The sequence below is a fragment of the Mesoplodon bidens genome, assembly GCF_964165515.1.
Source record: "Mesoplodon bidens genome assembly, chromosome: 3".
NCBI lineage: Eukaryota > Metazoa > Chordata > Mammalia > Artiodactyla > Ziphiidae > Mesoplodon > Mesoplodon bidens.
Genome location: NC_138178.1, coordinates 37,537,176 through 37,552,113, shown reverse-complemented (window position 1 = coordinate 37,552,113; position 14,938 = coordinate 37,537,176). Strand labels below are relative to the sequence as shown.

Sequence of the window (14,938 nt, the reverse complement as noted above, 5' to 3'; positions counted from 1 at the left end):
CTGGGGCCAGAAGAAAAGCACAGGTGAGGGAACTAACATTTCCACTGGCATCCTCATCTCATCTCCTCAGCACCCCAGGACTCAGGCACCATATCCCCCTCCGCAGAGATGAGGAAACTGAGGCTCAGGATGTGACAGGATATACCTAAGCTAGAAAAGGATATTGTCCAGATTTGAACTTAGAATCCAGGGCCAAGTCCTAGCACAGGCTCCGCTGTTGAGGGTCAGTCCCTCCCCTCTGCTGGCCCTGCCTTTGAGGAAGTCTAGACAAAGTGCTGAGCCGCCTGTTTTCTCAAACCCCCAGCAGACACGAGGGCTGCTGCTGGGTGCTGCTGGGCGCTGTGTCAGATGGGCCACTGCCATCCAAGGCAGTGATGCTCCCCCACAGGGTCTGCGGTGGGCACAGCGGTCATCTCTGGACACCACAGGGGTGTCCTCATCTCGCTTACATCTCCAAGCACAGGGCCTGACCCATAGCAGGGATTTAGCAAATATTTGCTGCACTAATCAATGAATGAGTTCTTAGTCTCTAGAGGCTGTCGCAGAATCACCCAAACCTTTGCTCGAATTTCGGGCCCCAGAATGGAAAAGTCTCTTAGCTCTGTGGTTTTCATCAGAAAAGGCTGCTTCCAGAGATCTGGGCAGATAAATAATAGTGACTCTTTACATTTGGTGAGGGCTTTATAATTAACTAACCCCCTTCATTTATGTTCTGACCTCTGGGCTCTCACAACCCTCCCATGGGTAGGTGTTTCCATCCCCATTTTTGGACGGGGAAACTGAGACGCAGAAGTGACTTTGAAGTGACTTTGCTTAGTCACTTGTACGCGACAGAGCTGGGACTTGAGGCCAAGCTCAAGTGGGTGCTCTTTCCAGCAGGGAGGTGGGAGGTGGGCTAGCCCCCCAGCCTGTTCCAGGTGGACCCAGAGGTTTCCTTCCATCTGACCCCTTTCCACAAGAGCCCTGGTTTAAGCTTAATAGTTTAATCTTTAGTGTCTGTTTCAAGGAGGCTAAATTCCTCCCTGGGGTATTTTATTTTTAGCCGCTTCAGGAAGGGGAAGCTCCTCTGGCCTGTGGGGGGAGGGAGACACCAGGCCGGGAGCTGGTTTCCTGAGGAAGGGCCGCTGCCGGCCATGCACCTGACCCTGGCCCTGGGAGAAGAGCCGGCAAGGCAGGCAGGAGCCACCCCTGTCCTGTCTTCCTTTCCCCTTCCTTATGGGGTGCCTCTGATGTGCTGTGCCGGGCACTGAGCCGGAGGCGGGGTACAATCTGATGAGTATCCCAGGCCAGGGAGGAGGCCTTTCCACATCCGGGCTGGTGGGGAGGGCTGGGAAGCCCCAGGAACAGGGGGAATTTGAGGGAAGCCTGGGGCGCGGGTGAGCGGAGCCGGCAGCTCACCGGGGTTGGGGAAAGGGCACCCGGGTGGGAGAATCCCTGTGCAAAGGCCGGGCTACACAGAGGGCACTGGTGCTCCTGGAGCCTCTAGGAAGGCAGGAAGCTGATGCACCGGGGGTTGGACCCTGATAGGTGGACTCATTGGCTTTTTTAGAAACACCTGTTGGATCAGAGAGCATAGCTGTGAACCTGGGAGCCAGTTTCAGCATTCATTTCAGCCAGTTTTCTCAAACTTGGTAGCCATCATGGAGCCCTTCTTTCAAATCAGATCTCACATGGAATTCCAGTGTACAAATCAGACACAAGCTATACATGGTTTTTTTTTAGCCCACTAATATCTTTTTTTTTTTTTGGCTGCGTTGGGTCTTCGTTGCTGCGCGCAGGCTTTCTCTAGTTGCGGTGAGCGGGGGCTACTCTTCGTTGTGGTGCGCGGGCTTCTCATTGTGGTGGCTTTTCTTGTTGCGGAGCACGGGCTCCAGGTGCGCGGGCTTCAGTAGTTGTGGCGCGCGGGCTCTAGAGCACAGGCTCAGTAGTTGTGGCGCACAGGTTTAGTTGCTCCATGGCATGTGGGATCTTCCCGGACCAGGGCTCAAACCCGTATTCCCTGCATTGGTAGGCGGATTCTTAACCACTGCGCCACCAGGGAAGTCCCCACAAGCTATATCTTACTTGGTATAAATTTAGGTATTTAAATGTCTAACATTTAGCTAATCAAGAACAGTGACCTGTTGTGATGGGCACAGTCATTTAGCATCAGGGCGGACAGGAGGTAGCTGCTGTCTGAGATTGGCCTCGGCACCTAATTGATTTTTGTGTGTTGCCTTGTTTTTGCCCAATATATTTTTTAAAAAACCAAAAGACCACATTCACATGGCCAAGCCGCTACAAATGGTGACAGTTGTTTAACACCTCACTGTACAGTCTCAAAGTCTGTGCAAAATTAATTATACCTTGGCAACAAAGCCAGTGGGCCTACTGAATGTGTAAGAGTGAGGTATATATTACATTTGAGTAGATGGGTTTTTAAAATAGCAGAATCTTTATTTTTTGCAATTTTGGATCTGATTTTTTTTTTTTTTTGAACTCCTGAAAGACATGCAGAACATAGTTTGAGAACCACTGGGAAATCCAACCACCCTGTTTCACAGATGGGAAGACTGAGGTCAGCAAGGGGGCAGGGCTTACCCAGGATCCCACTGGGAGATGGAGGACATGGAGGTGATCAGATACACAGAGGGTTATCACTGCTCCCCGTAATTACAAGTGTGCCCTGTTCCCAAGGCAGGAATAGAAAGGCGTCAGGGACAGATACGCCCAAAACTGGCTGAGCCCTTGCTGAGTGTGTCTGTCCGTTGTCTGTCTGCGCAACGTTGAGCGGCAGTGCTAATGTTCTCTTCTCCTCCTGCAGCGATGCCCTCCTAGCCAGCCGCCACGGGATGGAGGGCTTCATGGACTCAGGGACACAGACGGATGCCGTGGTGGTGCTGTCCTTGGCTCAGGCCGCCGTGCTGGGCCTGGTCTCAGAAAATGAGCTCTTTGGAGCCACCATAAGCGCCGAAGCCTTCTACCCGGACCTGGGGCCGGAGCTGTCCGGAGCGGCCATGGGGGAGCCCCGGGCCCCGGGCCCCGATGTCTACCAGCTGGCCTGCAATGGGCGGGCCCTGGAGGAGCCGGCAGAGGAGGAGGTGCTGGAGGTAGAGGCAGCCTTCGAGAAGCACACCCGGCGGAAGACGCGGCCGCCCGTGCGGCTGGTGCCCAAGGTCAAGTTTGAGAAGGTGGAGGAGGAAGAGGATCAGGAGGTCTACGAGGTGTCCGTGCCCGGCGACAACAAGGATGCGGGCCCAGCAGAGGCCCCCACCGAGGTGGCCAGTGGCGGCTGCGAGGCCCTGGTGCAGAGCAGCGCCGTCAAGATGATCGACCTCAGCGTCTTCAGCCGCAAGCCCCGGACACTGCGGCACCTGCCCCGAACCCCGCGGCCAGAGCTGGACGTAGTCCCCTTCGACCCCCACTTCCCCGACCCGGCCCGGGACGGCTTCCCCGAGCCCAGCATGGCGCTGCCCGGGCCGGAGGCCCTGCCCACGGAGTGTGGCTTCGAGCCGCCGCACCTGGCCCCCCTGAGCGACCCTGAGGCCCCCACCATGGAGTCCCCGGAGCCCGTGAAGCCGGAACAGGGCTTCGTGTGGCAGGAGGCAGGCGAGTTTGAGGCCGACGCAGCCGGCTCGACGGTGGAACGCCACAAGAAGGCCCAGCTGGACCGGCTGGACATCAACGTGCAGATCGACGACTCGTACCTGGTGGAGGCGGGCGACCGTCAGAAGCGCTGGCAGTGCCGCATGTGCGAGAAGTCCTACACATCCAAGTACAACCTGGTGACGCACATCCTGGGCCACAACGGCATCAAGCCACACTCGTGCCCGCACTGCAGCAAGCTCTTCAAGCAGCCCAGCCACTTGCAGACACACCTGCTGACGCACCAGGGCACCCGGCCGCACAAGTGCCAGGTGTGCCAGAAGGCCTTCACGCAGACCAGCCACCTCAAGCGCCACATGCTGCTGCACTCGGAGGTCAAGCCCTATAGCTGCCACTTCTGCGGCCGCGGCTTCGCCTACCCCAGCGAGCTCAAGGCCCACGAGGTGAAGCACGAGAGCGGCCGCTGCCACGTCTGCGTCGAGTGCGGCCTGGACTTCTCCACCCTGACCCAGCTCAAGCGCCACCTGGCCTCGCATCAGGGCCCCACCCTCTACCAGTGCCTCGAGTGTGACAAGTCCTTCCACTACCGCAGCCAGCTGCAGAACCACATGCTCAAGCACCAGAACGTGCGGCCCTTCGTGTGCACCGAGTGCGGCATGGAGTTCAGCCAGATCCACCACCTCAAGCAACACTCGCTCACCCACAAGGTAAGGACGCCACAGGCCTCCCCCAGCAAGGCCCCGGCCCCTGGGGTCTCCCCCCGCCTCCCCCGGGGGGCTTGGCCCCAGGCCTGAGGCTCTGCCCTCTCCTCTTGCCATGCTTTCATCCAGTGCTTCCCGAAGCGCTGCCTGAGATCTTTTAGGTGGTGGACATCTCTCATTTTTATAGTTATATATTTTTGATGAGTGTTAGAAAAGAATGTAATTGAAATTAGTTTTTTAAATAGTAAAACTTGACTCGTTTTAAAACTTTTTAATTGAAATGTTTGAGGATATCCCTGCAGGACCCAAGGAGCACAGTTGGAGAATCGCTGATTCTCTATCTCATGGCTGGGAGGACCGAGGCCGGAGAGAGGCCAGGGTGCCACAGGGAGGTGGATGAGATAGATGGTCAGAAGCTCAGAGGGCTTCCTTTGCTCCTTGTAATTACACGAGTCTTATCAAAAGCTGTGTGCCTTCCCTTTAGGAAAATGCTAAATATATTTCATTTTAAAAGGGAATAGATATAAGGAAAAATATTTGCCATGGAAAAGTACAATTGGTTCTAGAATATGACAAAACGAAGCAAAGTGGCTTGTGGGGACAGAAGGTGGAGCAACACTGTCCTTTTCCACTGTGTCCCTAGACATAAACTTGACCAGTTCTCCCCTACCTTCCTCTTCCTTCAGGCCACTGGCCACCCTGCCTTTCAGCCAACGTCACCTCCTTTGAGAGGCTCTTACGTCCAGACGGGGAATGAGGCCTCTCAGGTCCCACAGTCCCACCCTGGCACTTGTCCTGACCCATGGTTTCCACCCCAAATCCAACCAACTTCACTCTTTGAAGCTGAACATGCCTAGAGCTGCCACTCTCCATAATTGTGGCCTTAGAGACACTACTGGCCGAACTCATGTCCTTATCTCTCACAGTGGACACTACAGTGAGTAGGGAAGAAACAGCCTGCCAGGCTGAGAATCCAGCCTTTCCCAGCCCTGGGAACTCTTTCTGCTGGAGCAGAGGTGATTCTTAGGTTTCAGTGCAGGTGCTCCTCATTCAATTGGTGTAGCTACCTAGAGTGTAATGCTAAGAAGGATTCTGAAGCTGAATCTGGGCTCAGCTGTAAAACCAGATGATTGATTCTTTCTGCCTGCGGGGAGTTGGGGGTTGCAGGGGGGTGAGGGTGGGGAGAGTGCAAAGTGATAAGTACACGTGCTATATATTTGCCATCTTTCTCCTCTACTAGGAGACTTAAAAATCCCCACAATTCCACAAAGTGTTAAAAGAGAAATAATACTGTGAAGAAAAGGCGAAAGCAAAAATCAAAGGCTGATAAAATTGAAAACATTCCCATTATCAGCCTCAGTTTACACATGCGCACACCATCCCAAAGGGCAGGGCCCCCTCGTGGTCATACACATCATCTTCACTCCGTCAAGCAAGCATACAAGACAGGAGACACAGCCTGTCTGCTGAGAGAAATAGACACGGGAACTGTTAAATTATAACATGAAACTTTGTACCAAACAAGCAGTTGGGACAGCAGCTGTGACCACAGAAATGTGTCTGTGCCACTGGAGTTCTACTAAATTACTGGGGTTCTAGGAACTTTTGTCCTCACTTTCCTCCCCAGACAATACATTGTGCTTCCTGTGCACACAGCACCCTGTCCTGCTCTGGGGGTCACCTCCAGACCATGGAAAACATGTTGACCATCCAAACCAGAGGGTTTTCCCTTGGAATCTTTGTCTCCTGGGGCTGTGTCCCAAAGTCCATCAGTGATAAGAATCACCTGCTGAACCTGTTGGGATTAAACATTCGTGGGGGGCTCCCCTGGTGGCGCAGTGGTTGAGAGTCCGCCTGCCGATGCAGGGGACACGGGTTCGTGCCCCGGTCCGGGAAGATCCCACATGCTGCGGGGCAGCTGGACCCGTGAGCCATGGCCGCTGAGCCTGCGCGTCAGGAGCCTGTGCTCCGCAGCGGGAGGGGCCACAACAGTGAGGGGCCCGCGTACCTCAAAAAAAAAAAATTCGTGGGAATTTGAATCTCCAGGGAGGGTCCCCAACAGTGAGGGGCCCGCGTATCGCAAAAAAAAAAAAAAAAAAAAAAAATTCGTGGGAGTTTGAGTCTCCAGGGAGGGGCCTGAGAGGCTTTATGTTCCACAAGAGCTACAGGTTGTTCTTATCACAAGAGAAGCTTAGAATACACTCTCAGGGGTTGTGGACGGGCTCCGAGGTTTGAGAACTCTTTAAATTCTACACAGACCTGAGTGTTTTGTCATTTTTCCTGGGGTGCTCATACCTTTAATCATACTCTCAAAGGGGTCTGTGAACCAAAAAGACCGCTGAGAGACAGCACTGAGGTGAAAAATATATACATAAATCTTGATCTCAGGAAGCCATCCAGGCCCCCAGGCTAAGGCTGTGTCTTCTTGGCCACAGGCCCCTGGTGCCTGATGTGATGCTGACTTATAGCAGGTGCCTGGTAAATGGTTGATGAATGAATGAATGAATTAACATGCAAACGAACACGCTTGCCTCAGTGCCCTGGTACAGACCTCCAAATCCACCTGCCCTCTTGGGCAGGAGACAGCAGGTGTATGGGTCAGAACAATAAGACTCAGCCAATCTCTCCCTATCACTGGAATGCTTTCCAGAGTAAATGGTTCTTCCCCAACATCCTCCCGGGCATTTCAAACAGGTGGCCCCTGTTTGGAACATCCCCAGGAAGTCATTTCCCAGAAACTATGACCCTGTGGTACACACACACACGCACGCACTTCCAGAGCCTGTGTCCGTTGTGTGACCCTGACCATCGCTCCCACCCCCCACAGGGTGTGAAGGAGTTCAAGTGCGAGGTGTGTGGCCGGGAGTTCACCCTGCAGGCAAACATGAAGCGGCACATGCTGATCCATACCAGCGTTCGGCCCTACCAGTGCCACATCTGCTTCAAGACCTTTGTGCAGAAGCAGACCCTCAAGACCCACATGATTGTACACTCGCCCGTGAAGCCATTCAAATGCAAGGTACCAGGCCTTCGGGCCCCGAGGTGGGACTTCCCCACGAGCAGCCTCAGCATGACGGCAGCAGCCGGGACCCGGTGTGGGCAAGGGAGCCATGGTTGGGTGAAACTGCCTGGGCTCTGGGGGTTGGGGTGGGCGGTGAGGGTTCAGGTCCTACAAGCTACTGAGGTTGTTTTTTGAGAATTGGAGGAGGGGGTGAAGATCACGGTACAGCCGCAGGGAAAGAGCCCCGGCCCGAGACTCAGTGCACCCGGAGATCCGAGCCCTGGGTTTCTGACAGCTTCAGCTCAGGGACTGTGGGGCAGACACACAGGAACGGTGACCAGCAGGGAGTGGCTCAGTCCTCGGCCTCTGAGGTCACATAGGAAAGGACGAAGCGAGTGCTGTCCACAGCCGATGGGATTCCGGCCCAGCCGTGGAGGTAGGAGTGGCTGGGGGTCCGGAGAGCGCGGGTTCCCAGGCTGATGAGGCCGGGTGGGGGGTGTGTTCCAGGTGTGTGGGAAGTCCTTCAACCGCATGTACAACCTGCTGGGCCACATGCACCTGCACGCGGGCAGCAAGCCCTTCAAGTGCCCCTACTGCTCCAGCAAGTTTAACCTCAAGGGCAACCTGAGCCGGCACATGAAGGTCAAGCACGGCGTCATGGACATCGGCCTGGACAGCCAAGGTGGGTGGGCCACACGCAGTGGACAGAGCAGGAGCGGTACTGTCATGGCACACTCAGGAGGCTCCTGTCCAGTGAGGGGAGTGGGGAGGCTGGCCAGGCCTGAGACCTCATTGGGGTGGGCTCAGGTCTGGAGAGGGAGCACCCTGGAGGGCCACCATGGTGATAATGATGGGATATTTGTGTATTCTTCAGAGGACTTACGAGGGCTCACATAAACAATAATAAAAATAATTTGTTGAGTGCTGTGTGCCAGGCCTTTATTAACTCATGTAACCCTCACAGTGAGGTTGGCCCTGTTATTATCGCCATTTTACAGACGCAGACACTGAAGGACAGAGCAGTTAGGTAACTCATGCAAAATCATTACTGAGAGATGACATTTTACAAAAAATGAATGGGAAAGAAAGTAACAAAAGGAAAATTGGCAACTGTAAAGATAAGGGAGAGCCAGGTGAGGTCACAACCCCAAGTACACCATGGGAGGTCCTATGGGCATGCAGAGGGGAGCCCTGAGCTTCCTAGTCACCAATGCAAAAAGGGATATACAATCAGTCACATTCTTCATAGTGCCTGCCAAAAAGAATGCAGCCCACATACTCAGGAGAAGTGTCCTTACCTCTGCAGTTGGTGGAGGTTTCATTGGCTGTTGGTTATAACATCCCTACATGTTAGTGATAGCCTCTCCCCTCAACACTGGTCAGTAGTGGAAGAACTGTAGTCGCTCTGGCCTCTCATGGGGAGGAGGCAGTTTAGAGATCCTACAGGAAGGAGGAGCCAACCACACTTCAGGAAGGTTCCTTGTATAGTCTGGAGCTATTTGACTTTCTGGTGCTCCTTCTGAGACAAATTAGCTGGGAATGTGCCCCAACAATCACCGGGTGAGTTGACTTGCCATGTGAGATTACTCTCTAGGAGTCAGTCAGATGCTGGGGGATGGTGCAATAACCCTGATTTAGTTTTGGAGCAGTGAATGGCCGGGGGGTGGGGTGGGGGCGGTGTTCTGGCAGAAACAGGTGTCATCAGTTTTCCATTCTGGGTGAGGATGAAACGCTGTTGGCTGCATATAGATGCTCTGTAGCCCCTTCTTACCCAAAATGTGGTTCTAGGACCAGCAGTATTGGCATCACCTGGGATCTTGCTAGAACTGCAGGCTCCACCCCACCCCAGACCTGCTGAATCAGGCTCTGCAGTTCCAAAAGATCCCCAGGTGATTTGTTTGCACCGGAAAGTTTGAGAAGCATTGAATAAAGTGATGGTTTTCAAACTTGAGCAAGGGAGCATGAGAATCACTCCAGGCTTGTTAAAACAAATTGCTGGGTCCCACCTTCAGAGCTTCTGATTCTGTAGGTCTGGGGTAGGGTCGGATCATTTGCGTTTCCAACAAGTTCCCCAGGTCAAACCGAAGCTGCTGGTCAGGAACCTCACTTCGAGAACCTCTGACCTAGACTCCAGAGAACTGTTCTAAAACTTGGCTGCACATTGGAATCACTTTGAGAATTTTTTAAATGCTGATGCCTGAGTCTCAACCACAGAGATTCGAATGTAACTGATCTGGCGTGTGGCCCAGGATCCGGACTTTTTTTTTAAGCACCCTAGTTCATTCTATGTGCAGTAGAGTTTGAGAGCCAATACTCTAGTGGACATGCCAGGTAGCTAATCCACCAGGAGGGACCAGAGCAGGACTGGTCCTTTTGGAAGTAGTTGTCCCTGCACACCTTGCTCCCAGGGGGTGGTTAAGGCCTAAGCTGTTTCCACCTGAGGTCAGTGACCAGGGATGCCTAGGGTTGCTTTGTTCCTGATTGTACCAGATGACAGAAAGTAAAGCAGGGATTGGCACAGGAATGGCTGGGGCCCAAGTCCACCCACCACTCACGTATAACCTTGGTCTGAGAAGCTCAGGCTTGACACTTGTGCAGGAGGGAGGCAGCATACAGTCTAGATGGAACCACCCAATAAACTATAGGACTGTAATTCAGGAAGTAGATCAACGTCTTTGTAAAAAAATGGTACAGAGTATTCCCTGGGGCCAACTGGACAGGCAAATAGAGTTAATAAAGGAAGGTTGGGAGGATAACAGAGACCCAGAGGTAGAAATTTTCCCAGGGTCTTTATTTAGCTTGTTTTTAATCAACTATATGGTATGAAGGTGTGGCACTAGGATTTGAGGAAGAAAGTGCCCAGGGGCTATAAGATTTGGTACAGCTGAGGGAACTCCCTGGAGGTCAAGTGGTTAGGACTCAGTGCTCTCAGTGCCCAGGGCCGGGGTTTGATCCCTGGTCGGGAACTAAGGTCCCGCAAGCCGTGTGGTGCAGTGTGGTGCGTGCAGCCACAAAAAAAAAAAAAAAAAAAAAAGATTTGGTACAGCTGGCCTCATTTTATAAAGTCAGATGCTATGGGCACAAGTAAGAGACACCCCATTCAGACTGGTTTAAACAATAAGGAAATAAATTAAGAAACGACTTGCAGTCCAGGCTATCTTCAAAGTTGGCTGATTCAGCCCCTCAACAATGACAGGGTGAGGCTCCCTCCCTCTCTCTGTCCACATTATTAGCTGTGCTTTTCCTCATGGTCGCAAAATAGCTGCCAGTGGCCTTTAGGGCAGTATGCTTCCTTGTTCACCTCCATTGGAAGAGTAAGAGCCTGCTCTCCTTTGTTCTGTGAAACTAATAAGAACATTCTAAGAACTCACTAGCAGGCCTTTCCTCATGATTCACTGGCCAGAATTGGGTCCCATCCCTAATCCTGAGCCACTCATTGGCAATGAGTGGGATTACCCTTCAACCAGTGGTTCTCAACTGGGGGTGAGTTTGCCCCCCAGGGACATTTGGCCATGTCTAGAGACATTTGGTTGTCACAGCGGGGGCAATGCTACTGGCATCTTGCTGCTAGAGGCCAGGGATGCTGGGAAGCATCCTACAATGCACAGGACAGTCCCCCACAACAAAGAATTATGGCCCAAGATGTTAGTAATGCCAAGGTTGGAAAACCCTGCCTTAGACTCATCAGGGCTACCCCTGGGCTGGGGTCCATTTCTCCCCAAACACATCACATATCCCAGGTGGACAGGGGCAGAATGCACACTGGGGCTCAGCCACAGTCCCTGCCAGCAAGACTCCCAGGTCCCCAGGTCACACCCTGGGCCTCCCTCCCTCCATAACTCATTGGAAGGCAGCCCCACCCAAGCTCCTTTGTGGAGTTTTCTATCTGGCTTTTGTTCCAGCAGTAAGAGCTTTATAAAAGATTTCAATGTGATAAAATTACAAGAGGCCTCTTAGAGTTTTTATCTCATCGTCTTTGTTAGCCTACCTTGAGTGCTTGGCCTTGGAGAGCTAGGCCTGAGGATACCACTGGGTAGAACTGGCACCAGGTCAGAGGAGAAACAGCTCCCTCCAGCCAAGTGAGGTAGAGTTGCACAGTGGATCAAAACAACAGCACTTGCTGGGTGCCCTTTGGCAAGTTGATTAACCTCTCTGAACTTCCTTTTGATCTCCTAAACAGGGTTGCTGTGAGCATTCATGAGATGATATATGTGAAGTGCCTGGCATACAGTAGGTGCCAAACAAGTGGTGTTGCAGACATGATATAGTACAGGAGGCTTTCATATGGCAAAGGGGACTAATGAGTAATGTTGCAAAGAATAAATAAGGGCTTAGTGACTTAGGAGGTGCAAGAGAGGCATGACCCCAAGAGTTCAAGTCCAGGCCTGTACCCACTCGGCACACATTTGAGAAGCCATGGGAGTCGGGGGCCTCCCAGAGCAGGAGGGCAGAGGAGGCAGCTGAGAGTCTTTTGGAAGCAGTGACTGGTAATGACTTCTTTAGTTCTGCTTCCCATGTGGGAGTGACTGGCTCTTCCCGCAGGCAGCATCCAGGCCTAACTGTGCCCTCTCTTGCAGACCCCATGATGGAGCTGACGGGCACCGACCCCTCCGAGCTTGACAGCCAGCAGGAGATCGAGGACTTCGAGGAGAACGCCTACGCCTACGCCGGTGTGGACAGCAGCGCCGAGGCCAGCGTCCTCACCGAACAGGCCATGAAAGAGATGGCCTACTACAACGTGCTATAGCACAGGCCGGGCCACCCAGGACGGGGCAAGGAGGGCGTGGGGCGTGGGGGGAGACCCATGTGCTGCAGGCTGCACCTCCTGCAGCTGAAAAACAAGCTACTGCCCCACTGTCCTGAGCCCTCCCTCCCACTCAGTCGTTTGCACCACTAGGGACTTGTAGACCAAATGGAGACTGTACTACTGGCCTCAGCTGTGAACCAGGCACAGGCCCCAGGCATCCTAGGGAAAGAAGGGTAACACGGGAGGCCCAGGTCTGGGTCTCCTTGGCCTGCTGCTGTGGGAGAAATGCAGATGGGGGCCGTCTGGGGACAGGTCACAAGGGCATAGGTTCTCAAGTCTCTCCAGGCCCAGCAGAGCTGGGGCGGCCCGTATGGGCAGGGCCATCCTGATGGCTCCTTGGGGGTCCTGTCACTGGAGGGAGATCTCTTGAGCCATGTCTTGTTTCTCCTCTGGACCCTCTCCTGCCTCTAGGGATGTTTGAGCTCCTGTCCTGGTCAGCCTTGCCCCCCACCCTTACCCCCCACCGGCCCCTGGGCTGTGAAAAGCTCAGGCCCAGAGCCCATTCCCCCACCCTGTCCATGGACAGCCAGGCAGGGCCCTCTGCCTTCTACCTCCTGGTGACTCCCGCTCTCTCCTCCAGCCAGGTGTGCATGCGGCCTGGTCCTGGCCTTAGGAAAGCGGGGTGTAGCCCAACCCCCAGCTACCGTCCTCTCCAGCCTACCCCCAGAAGGCTCCCATCTTACAGCCCTGTTTGGAAGTGGGCGTCCCTAAAGTGGATTTCAGCAAACTGTTATCCAGTTCTGTCTCGAAGTGGGGCACCACCCCAGGGTCCCCCGACAAAGCCAGGACATGCCTTGCATCAGACACACACTAACAAAGACAGATGGAGGCCCCTTGAGCGAGGGGGCCGGTGACGAGGTCGTTGGGGACCAAGAGGGGCTGTCCTCAAGGAGGCCAAGGAGGGCCTATGTAGGGGTGGGGGCCTGGAGTTTTCCTCTTATTTAAGGTCTAATAAGTATCCATTTTGAGGATGCGGACAGCCAAGAGTCAGCAGGGTCCCAGGAAGAGCAACGTATTTAAAAAGGAAAATGAAGACCATAGAGGGAAAAAAAAAATGGTTTTTTGAGCAAAGGGGGGTATTTTGAAGGTAATTTATTTTTCTCCTTTCCAACTGTGTCACCTGTTATCTTTTCTGATGGAGATCATTTTCTTTTTGCCAGCGGAAGCTTTCTTGTGTGCTGTGCGTGCTTTGTGCCTCCCCAACCAAGAGCAGCGTGGCCTGCCCTGGCGGGACTCGGGCTCGGAGGGCACTGTCGGTCTGGCCCTGGGGCTTCAGCTGCTGGCAGGAAGCCTCTGGAGGCCAAGGCGAGAGGCAGGAGGCGGCAGAGCCCGGCAGGCCGTCCACCCTCTCCCAGCCCCTCCGGCTAGTGACTTGCTCTGCACCACCGAGAGCAGCGGCCCGGGCTGCCGCCCCTGCTCAGCTCACGGTTCGCTCCCTCGCCAGCCCGCTCTCATCTCCTCGGTCCCCGCGCCAGCTCCTGCCCCGGAACTGAAGACTGCAGGCCCAGGGCTGTGAAAGAGCACATTCAGGAATGCTGGGGCACCCAGACGCCCACCCACTCGCCCCCCGCGGCCTCCGTGGAGGGGAGCAGGCAAGGCCATTCCCAGAGGCACAGGAGGTGAAGCCACCAGCTTCAGCCCAGAAACCAGGAAGCGGGGAGCGGCTGGGGAGGGAGGTGCCCCCAAGGCTGTATCCTTAGTGAAGGACCAAGCCAGGCCTCAGGGTGGCTGAGATCAGGACGGAGGGGAGGACGAGGTAGCCTCGGGATCAGGCAGCCAGGTGCCCCTTCCTTCTCTGCTAGAGTTCATGCTAAGCAGCAAATAAGAGGGCTGGGGCTCACGGGAGCCTCGCCCCGACTGTGGCTCTCCAGACCCCGAGGCCCCCCAGCCTCCCAGGTGCCCGCCATGATGACCCTCAGGTGGCAGTGACCCCGTCACTGTAGAAGACATTTTCTCCTGCTGAGCAGAAGCATCATCCCCCGCAAACTACCTCTTCCCACAACTTCTTTCTCCCCTGGTACCAAAAAGAACCCTGTACCTCCTCTTCCTCCTCTTCCCTGCCAGTGCAGTGGCCTTGGTCTTGGAAACCCATGAGAGAAGGTCTGGCCCCCAGGGTGGGGCTCTCCTCTCTGCCCGCAGCCCCGCCATCAGCACCTGCCCTCTGCGAGGTTCGATACTTGAACGCCCCCCCTGCCCTGTGCCTTGGACCTGGGCAAGGCTGAGAGAAGGAAGCAGCACAACTCACAATTGGAGCTGGGTGGGCGGTGGTCTTGGCAAGGCTCCGGTCCTCACCCCCCACCCCACCCCAACCTTTTCAAAAGAGGCGTGCAGCCTCGCGGGTGACTTGGAAACTCCTGGACAAATTCCATTCTAACTTATTTTGACGTGTATACAAACCAACTGTTTAGAAATTCCACTTGTGCAAAGCCCTACTGTGTTTTTATGTTCCTGTTTAAAAGAGAAGTTTACTTAGCAATAATTATAAATAAATGAATATTCTTTAGTGAGGTGACTGCGAGTGCTTCTTTCCATGGTTCTTGGGGACCTGGTCCTCACCCCTCCCTCAGAAGGAGCTCCCTACAAGGCTTCCCTCTCTGGGGGCCCAGAGGAGCCCCAGCCCATCCTTTGCACTAGAATGGCCACCTGCAGAGCTCCAAGCCCGTGAGAAAGGGGCGCAGGTCAAGGCCCCAGAATTCCCACCACTCGAAGAGAAAAAGCCCGCTTCCCAACAGCAACAGGCCACCAGGACAGAAGCCAGCTCCCGATGCCAGACTGGGGGCTTCAGAGGCTGTGCCTTCTGGGGAGCTGCCAGCCCTTCGTTACTGATGGGGAAGAAGGGGCCGG

The 14,938-nt window shown here is 54.4% G+C and overlaps 1 protein-coding gene across 1 annotated transcript in view; it reads left to right on the top strand.

Moving 5' to 3' along the window:
* ZNF710 (zinc finger protein 710) overlaps nucleotides 1-14,599 on the top strand; it is a 66,278-nt gene extending 51,679 nt beyond the window's left edge. Inside the window, exons 2-5 of the mRNA XM_081227026.1 lie at nucleotides 2,804-4,292; nucleotides 7,114-7,305; nucleotides 7,795-7,969; nucleotides 11,865-14,599. Of these exons, the coding sequence (XP_081083152.1) occupies nucleotides 2,832-4,292; nucleotides 7,114-7,305; nucleotides 7,795-7,969; nucleotides 11,865-12,034 (1,998 nt within the window). The 5' untranslated portion in view covers nucleotides 2,804-2,831 and the 3' untranslated portion in view covers nucleotides 12,035-14,599. The remainder of the gene's footprint in view (nucleotides 1-2,803; nucleotides 4,293-7,113; nucleotides 7,306-7,794; nucleotides 7,970-11,864) is intronic.
* The last annotated feature ends 339 nt before the right edge of the window (nucleotides 14,600-14,938 follow it).